This window comes from Chrysochloris asiatica, unplaced genomic scaffold, assembly GCF_000296735.1.
Source record: "Chrysochloris asiatica unplaced genomic scaffold, ChrAsi1.0 scaffold00017, whole genome shotgun sequence".
Lineage (NCBI taxonomy): Eukaryota > Metazoa > Chordata > Mammalia > Afrosoricida > Chrysochloridae > Chrysochloris > Chrysochloris asiatica.
The window spans coordinates 31,390,802-31,399,760 of record NW_006408535.1 but is presented as its reverse complement, the minus strand read 5'-3'; the positions used below and the strand labels follow the sequence as shown (position 1 = coordinate 31,399,760).

General features: G+C 39.2%; 1 protein-coding gene across 1 annotated transcript; it reads right to left on the bottom strand.

Annotated features, from left to right (window-relative positions):
• Positions 1-5,205: 5,205 nt before the first annotated feature.
• On the bottom strand, positions 5,206-6,147 carry LOC102828732 (olfactory receptor 10G3-like). Its single transcript, XM_006835463.1, has one exon. It carries the CDS (start codon positions 6,145-6,147, stop codon positions 5,206-5,208), a length of 942 nt encoding a protein of 313 aa, XP_006835526.1.
• Between the last annotated feature and the right edge of the window lie 2,812 nt (positions 6,148-8,959).

The window sequence follows — 8,959 nt, the reverse complement described above, 5'->3', positions numbered from 1 at the left end:
ACAGAAGAATTGCTGCATTTGAGTTTATGGCGATGAAGAAGAATATTAAAAGTACCATGGAGTGCCAGAAGAACAAACAGAATCTGTGTTCAAAGAAGTACAGCAGAATGCTCCTTAGAAACCAGGATTATGAGATTGTCTCTTAGGCTTTGGCCATATTATCAGCAGGGATCAGTCCCTGGAGAAGGACATCTTGCTTGGTAAAGTAGAGGACTAACGAAAAAGAGGAAGACCCCTCCCCCCCCACCCCAATGAAATGGATTGGTACAGTGGCAGTATCGATGGGCTCAAGTGTACCAATGACTGTGAGGTTGGTGCAGGCCTGGGCAGTGCTATATTCTGTTGTGCATAAGGTCACTATGAGTCGTAATGGACTTGCTGGCACCTAACAACACCAACACCAACAACCATAGAAGCTGGGCCATTTTTCATTTCCACCAGCAATAATGAGGATTCCAGTTTTTCCATATTATCACCCAAACTTGTTAATAACAGTCCAAGTGAATATAAATTGTTATCTCATCATGTTTTAATCCTAGAGCCCTGTATTAGCCTATTAGGCTTTCAAAAACCTCTTCATTATGGGAAATTTTAAGCATATACTATTAAAGAGAATAATATAATAAACTTCTATGTTTACTCAGTTTCAAAAATTATGAGCATATGTTCATCTATATCCTACCTGACCCCTCACTCCACTCTCAAACTCACTGGATTATTTTAAAACAAACCCCAGACTTTATATAATTTCATATGGTTGAAGCTTTATTACCTGAAAATAATATTTCTCTGGTGGTCAAAATTCCTTGCATGGGGTGGTGGTGGTTGTGAGGTCATAGGAACTTCAGACAAGTGAAGCAGGAGCACTGATGGAAACTTACTGGTCACTGCCTTACATTTTCAGAAAATCAAATAAACTCTCATTTTTAAAAACATCAGTTTTGAAGTGTATTTTCTGTTTTTGTGATTGAAAGCATTCCTGTTTTATTTTCTTCATGGCATGTGATGCTACCTAGCATTTTTCTTGTTTACTTATTTGTTATTGAAGAATTATCTGTTTGTTTTTTTCCTAGACTATGTATATACTTCATGATGGGAACACAGTGGCTCTGTAGGATAAGCACTGTAGTTTGAACCACACGGTGTGCTGTTTGATCCCACCAGCTGCTCCATGGAGAAAGATGAGGCTTTTTTGTTCCTGAAAAGATTTACAGCCTCAGAAACACTGGTAGGGTCATTATGAATCAGAATTGACACAACGGCATACAACAATAGCAACAACAACATAGCCTTCTTTCATGTTTACCATTGCATTCCCAGTGCCAGCAACAGCACCCAGGACATAGCAGTCACTCAGTAAATATTTGTTGATTGAGTGAAACAAGGTGTATTATACACTTTAAACAAAAAATTAAAGTGGTTATATCACCCTAATTTGGAGTCCTGGTGTGGCGCTGGGGGTTAATGTGTCAGACTTGCAAAGCCATTTGAACTGCAAGGTCAGTGGTTCAAACTTACCTCAGAAACCCTATACATGGTTGCTACGGGTCAGAACTGACTCAATGGCACTTTACAACAACAACATCACCCTAATTAAGCAATCTTTTTAATGTAAATAAGTTAATCTATAACTCTATTTAAAACTTTTTCTTATGCTTAATAAATAACAACTGAATTAGGGGAGTATTAGAAAGAAGAAACAACTTTACCATTTACTGCTTTCATTTAATCTCTTTATGATTTAAAAGCTAAATTATGATAGTGAGAAAAGCTTATGGGGTTACAGTTATATTTTGTGTTTGATTTACTGCAAACATTTCTTGGATAAAATTATATAGCATAAAATTAACTTTTATTTTACTTTAGTTTTTATGGGTGGAGGGTTGTTGTTGCTAAGTGCCACCCAGTCAGTTCTGACACATAGCAACTGGTGAGCTTGAACCACCAACCTTGAAGTTCAAACAACTTTGCAATGCGACACATTAGCCCATAGTGCCATACCAGGGGGTGAAGGGTAAGAATAAACAATTAAGGTTAGGAGTATGGTTGGGTCTAGGCTAGACCTAGTAGGACTTCATTTACTGTCAGGGGTATGGTTAGGACTAGTGTTAGGGGTAGAGATTGGGCTAGGGCTAGGAGTACGCTTTGGTGTGTTGTTGTTGTTAGGTGCCATAGAGTTGGTAAGGACTCACAGAAACCCTATGCACAACAGAACAAAACATTGCCTGGTCCTGGGCCAACCTCACATCGTTGCTACTCCTGAGCCCAACGCTGCTTCCACTGTGCCAATCCATCTCTTTAGGGGTCTTTCTCTTTTTCGCTGACCTTCCACTTTACCAAACATTATATCTTTTGCCCATGACTGGTTCTCCCTGATAATATGTCCTAAGTATGTGAACCAAAATTTGGTCATCCTGGCTTTCAGGAGCACTCTGACTGTACTTCTTCTAACACAGATCTGTTTATTCTTTTGGCAGTCCATGATACTCAATATTCTCCCCCAACACCATAACTCAAATACATCAATTTTTCTAGAGTCCTTGGTTTAGTTTTAGGAAAATTGACCATTTAAAAATGTACCACTCAGTCACCTTTAGTCCATTTACAATGGTACGAAACCATTGTATACACCTAGTTCTAAAACATTTTCATCACCTCAAAAGAAAATCCTTCCTTCCCTCAATCCCTGGCAACCACCAACCTATTTTCTGTTCCCATAGGTTTACCTACTCTTGATATCATACAAAAATCACACAATATGCTATGGTTTTTTTTTTTTTCACTTAACATAATGTTTTTGAAGTTCTACATTATAACCTGTATTAGTACTTCTTTTTTGTATGGCTGAGTAAAAGTCCATTGTGTGTGTCTATCTATCTATCTATCTATCTATCTATCTATCTATCTATCTATCTATCTATCTATCTATCTATCTATCTATCTCTATATCACAACCTGTTCATTCATGTTTTCCTGGACATTTGGGTTGTTGCCATTTTTTTTGTGAATGCTGCTGCTATGAGCAATTTGTGTTAAAGTGAGTACCTCTTTTTAAGTCTTTCATATATGTTCTTAGCAGTAGAGTTTCTGATTCATAGTTTAAGTCTATGTTTAAGTTTTTGCGTAAGCTTCAAACTGTTTTCCATAGCAGTTGCTCCATTTTACATTCCTTCTAGCAACGTATGAAGATTCTAATTTTCCCACATCTTCACCAACACTTACTATTTCCCCTTTTTTTGAGTATGTCAAAAAAAATGTGGGTGTGAAGTGCCAACCAATTTAAAACATTAAAAAAAAAATAGCAAAGTAAATATTATAAGCCATTTAACATTTCAGCAATTTTTAAATATATAATTCAGTGGCATTAATTATATTTACTATGTTGTGTAACCATCACTAGCATTCATTTCCATATGGCTTCATCACTCTAAAAGTAAATTATTATAATGAAATATTCAAAGACTTGGAGTTAGAAACCAATAGAGAAGAACTCATTTGACATTTCTCAAGCTGAAAGATATGATGAAAATATTCAAGTCGTGAGTTATAGTATTGAAGAATTCTATGGGCAAAATGGACTCCTGTTGTGGTGCTATAGAATAAGCACTGGACTGTTAACCACAAGGTCAGTGGTTCAAATCCACCAGTCACTCCTCAGAAACCCTATATAGGGTTGCTATGAGTCTGGACCAACTTCACAGCACTTAATAACAACAACAACATGAACAAAATATTGAACAATGTAGGAATCATCAAAAGAAAATGAAAAGAATACAGTCATTCTACCAATAAAAATTGGTAGACTTTAAACCTTTCAGGAGGTAGTATATAATCAAGAACCAATGGCATTGAAGGAAGACATTTAAGTTGTACTGAAGTCATTGGTGAAAAACAATAATTCAGGAATTGACAGAATACCAACTGAGATGTTTCAACAAAAGGATGCAAAGCTGGAGGTGCTCACTTGTTTATGCCAAGAAATTTAGAAGACAGCTACCTGGCCAACTGACTGGGTGAGATCCCTACTAGTGCCCATTCCAAAGAAAGGTGATAGATTTCAGAATTTGTCAAAAAACATTATTAATATTACATGCAAGTCATAGTTTGCTGAAGGTAAGTAAAAAAAAATGATTGCAACAGTACACTGACTGGCAGCTGTCAGAAATTCAAACTAGATTTAGAAGACATAGAATGAGGGATGTCATTGCTGTCATCAGATTGACCTTGGCTGAAAGCAAGAATGCCTGTATTTTATTGACTATGCAAAGGCATTTGACTGTGTGGATCATAATATATTATGGGTAACATTGCAAAGAATGAGAATTCCAGAACACTTAATTGTGTTCATGGGGAACCTGTACAAAGACCAAGAAGAAGTCATTTGAACAGAACAAGGGAATACGCAGTTTAAAATCAGAAAAGGTGTGTGTTAAAGTTGCATACTTTTACCATACTTGCTTAATCTGTATGCTGAGTAAATAGTCTGAGAAGCTGAATTACATTAAGAAGAATGTGGCATTGGGTTTGGAGGAAAACTCATTAACAGTATGTGATATGCTAATGACACCATCTTGTTTGCTGAATGTGAAAAGGACTTGAAGCATTTACTGTGGAAAAGCAAAGGCTATAACTTTTAGTACATATTATGCCTCAAAATAAAGAAAACAAAGATGTGGACTGATGAGCAACATCATGATAAACAGAGAAAGATTGAAAACGTCATGGATTTCATTTTACCTGGATCCACTATCAACACCTAGTCAAAGAAGCAGCAGTCAAGAAATCAAATGACTTATTGCACTGGGCAAAGCTGCAAAAGACTTCTTTAAAATGTTAACCACGCCAAGATGTCACTTTGAAGCCTAAAGTTAGCCTTAGTTGTTGTTGTTGTTAAGTGCCATCGAGTCAGTTCCAACCCATAGCGACCCTGAATAGGGTTTCCGAGGCTGTAAATCTTTACGGGAGTAGAAAGCCTCATCTTTCTCCCATGGAGCAGCTGGTAGTTTCGAACTGCTGACCTTGTGGTTCGCAGCCCGATTCATAACCACTACGCTACCAAAGTTAGCCTTAGTAAGTTGTGGTATTTTCAGTTGCCTTATCTGCATACAAATTCTGGACAATAAATAAAAACAGAGTGAATAAGAAGTGGCGCATTTGAATTATGATGTTGGAGAACAATATTGAATATACCATAGGCATACATTTTCAAAACTTATTCTTAGTCCCCGGGCCTCTTATCATTCTCTTTAGGGCCAACTTCACCTCTTGGTTCCGTAGTGTGTAGATAAGGGGGTTGAGGAAAGGAGTGATGGCTGTGGGGAATAGGGCAGCTGCCCCATCCAAGGGGCTGTTAGATTCAGGTCTCAGGTAGATGAAAGCACAGGGCACGTAGTACACGGTGACCACAGTTACATGGGCTCCACAAGTTGAAAAGGCTCGTCGCCGCCCATCAGCTGTACGAATTCTCAGGATGGCTTGAATGATCTGTATGTAGGACAGCAGGATCAGGGAGAAGCAACTGGCAACCACCACCCCAATGTCCACAAAGGTCACCAGCTCATTGACTGTTGTATCTGCACAGGCCAGTCTTAACACCGCAGGGATGTCGCAGAAGAAGTAATCTACCTGGTTGGGCCCACAGTAAGGCAGACGGAATGTTAGGATGGCTTGGAGAGCCCCATGAATGGACCCTGCTACCCAAGCTCCAGCCACAAGTAAGGCACTTAGCTTAGCAGTCATGAGCACAGGGTAGTGCAAAGGCCGGCATATTGCCAAGTACCGGTCATAGGCCATTATAGTGTAGAGGAAGCATTGGGTGCTGCCCAGGAAGTGATAGAAATAGAGTTGGGCCACACAACCACCAAATGGGATGGGTTTGTTGTCTATGGTGAAGTTTATCATGAGACGAGGGACAATGATGGTGGAAATGCCCATGTCAATGATGGAGAGAACACCAAGAAAGATGTACATGGGGCGGGCATGGAGCTGTGAGTCTGTCCAGACAGTGATTAGAATAAGCAGGTTCCCCAGCTGAGTCAGGATGTAGATGAGCAAAAAGAACTCAAAAAGAAATGTTCTTAGTCTGATTGGGTAGGGAATTCCGGTCAGGATGAACTCAGTCAACAATGTGCTGTTGACTCTTTCCATCCCTTGGAGAGATCTTACCTAGAGAATGAACAACGCAGGAGTTAGCATGGAAGTGAGGGTAAAGTGAGAAGGAGCCAGAGAAAGAGACTATGAAGACCTGGGGCAGTGTCAGAGACATTTCTGTCTTACGTGGAGAGAAGACAAGTAACGGAAACTTATATTCTATCACAGTGGCTGGCTATTTTTGTGAATAAAGTCTTATTTGAATACATCCAGGTTTATTCATTTACATGTTGTCCCTGTCTGTTTTGCTGTTATGATGGTAGAGTGTTTGTCCAGCAAAGCTTAAAACATTTACTCTCTGACACTTTTCTGAAACAGTTGGCTGGCTTCCATTTGCATCAAAGTACTCTTTCCAAAAAGTAAGGGTTTCCTAGAAACAGGATGCATTCGTTTCACTGTATGTTTTGCCATTTCAGAAAGTTCCAGAAGCTCATTCCTATCTCTACTATGACAGAAACTTACAGTAAGTGGGGAGTATGCAGAAAGGAACATAGGAAAATACTACCTTTTGGTGTAGGAAGCATGGAACAGAATTTTCATTAAATGACCAGTTGTAAGTGACAGTTGTTGATGCTGCTATACAAATTCTTTCCATGTTCTTTACAATTCAAAGGAAGAGAAAGCCCAGGAGACTTCATGCATTCAAGTGGGGACTAGCAATCACCCTGTATTGTTGTTGATACTATGCATTTCAGTTGCTTTGTATGCAAGAATTTAGCCTAGATTTGTTGTTGCTGTTAAATCGAGTTGGTTCCGACTCATAGTGATCCTGTGTAGGGTTTCCAAGGAGTGGCTGGTGGGTTTGAACCACCACCTTGCAGTTTAAATTGAGTTTGCGGTTCAGTGCTTACTCTATAGCACCTTGAGATGTGGTAAAGGAAGAAAGGAAAAGAGGAAGAAAAGAGGGATGGCCACTGTGAGAAAGAAGTCAGAGATCAAAGAAACACTCTTATCCTGATTGGACCCCTGGTTACTTGTTGGGCTGCTTGGTTGCAATTTCAGTAGTTGAAGTTACCAGCAGCTTAGAGGGAGAAAGATGAGGCATCCTGCTCCACTATAGATTTACAGCCTTGGAAACTCTGCATGGAGCCATTATAAGCCGGAACTGGCTTGACAGCACACTGCCACCATCACCACTTTAGCCTGGTTGGGTAGGGAACAAGAATGACTAGAGAAGATAAGACAAAATGGTTTTCAGTGTGTAAGTTATCTTAAGTTCTTAGTCCAACCCCTTGATCAACATTTCCCCATCAGAAGAAGAGGATTTGATTTAATGAGCTTTAAAAATCCTCTCTATTTCTGTGATTCTGGGCTTTAGGTGGCATGTCAAAGAAATTGAAATGGTTTAATTTCACTTTAGAATATTTCATGTCCACTAAGAAGCAGGAGCTTGAGATATATCAGGAGCTACATTGTACAGGGTACCTTTCTGACTTGGGTCAAGAGACTACAAATAGCAGGAAAAAGGAAACTTTTGTGGAGGAGTAAAACACCATGGCTGAAAAGTCCAAATGTGAATACTATAATAGATATTGGTCATCTGGGTTTTGATATATTCACTGAGACCATGAGGTAGGGAAATAAAACATTGACCCCCAACTCTGGCAAACAGTGAAGAATAATGAGTAACTGTACGCAATAATCTTGATACTAAACACTTAATTTTACCCCATTGTATTCATGCTCTATCCAAATTTGTTGTTGTTGTTAGGTGCCACCAAGGCGGTACCGACTCATAGAAACATTACGCACAACAGAATGAAACACTGCCCAGTCCTGCACCAACCTCACAATCGTTGCTACCCCTAAGCCCATCACTGCCACCACAGTGCCAATCTCTCTTTGGGGGGCTTCCTCTTTTTTTCCTCTACTTTAAAGCTTAATCCTCATGATTTAATAAATTCTGTTATGGCAGTTCAAAAAGAAGCAGCAAATCTTCCGATCCCACTTCATGCGATCCTCATCCAGGTAATTACTCAGCAATTTTGATTTTTTTAGACACTGATTTTTTTTTTTTTAGATATTGAAATATCACAGAAAAATAGTAATACTTGAACTTCAAAAACTTGACCAGAGTTCTTCCAGATGCTGGGGACTGTAGACATTATAGACCTTCTCCTGCTTCCAATTTAAGGATGAGCAGAGGATTTAAGAACACACACAAGTTCCCCAAGAAATTCAGGATCATGCCGAGTAGCAGTCTTGGCCTGAATGAGCTCAGGTTGGTACTCTGATCTGGGTGTCAAGGGATACTGATATTTTCTGGGGTCTCAAAGATCTGATGTTTAACTCTGCAGATTTAGCAGCCTGATTTGGTCAGGTCTCTCTGGAGAAATTAGGCTCTGGGAAATCAATGACACTAGTCAAATACCTGAGAGGATGATATATAACAAGCAATTTAATTTACAATGGGACATCTCTTTTCTGGGACTGCAAGGGTGTGTCTACTACTTATGACACCCACTTACTGATGCCATAAAATCCAAAACCATTGTCCCTGAGTCCATAACATTTACAGCAACACTATCTATATGAGCAGACAGCCTCATCTTTCTCCCAGGGAGCCTATGATCTTGTGATTAGCAGTACAGGGCTTATTTTACAGTGCCACCAAGGTCCTGGGAAATAAAATTAGGAATCAGATGAATAGTCTGAGTTTTGAATCAGAGCAAAGAGGATTTGGTGGGACACACTTAATTTAGGTCACTATAGGTCTTGATGAATTATACCTGGTAAATTACACAGCATCTTCAACTAAGAGAACACTTGAATCTTCCTTTCAGATACAATATAGGTACAACTCAGAGAT

Bases quoted from the DNA above. Each gene is read 5' to 3' on its own strand.
- LOC102828732 (XM_006835463.1), bottom strand. From the start codon at position 6,147: ATGGAAAGAGTCAACAGCACATTGTTGACTGAGTTCATCCTGACCGGA.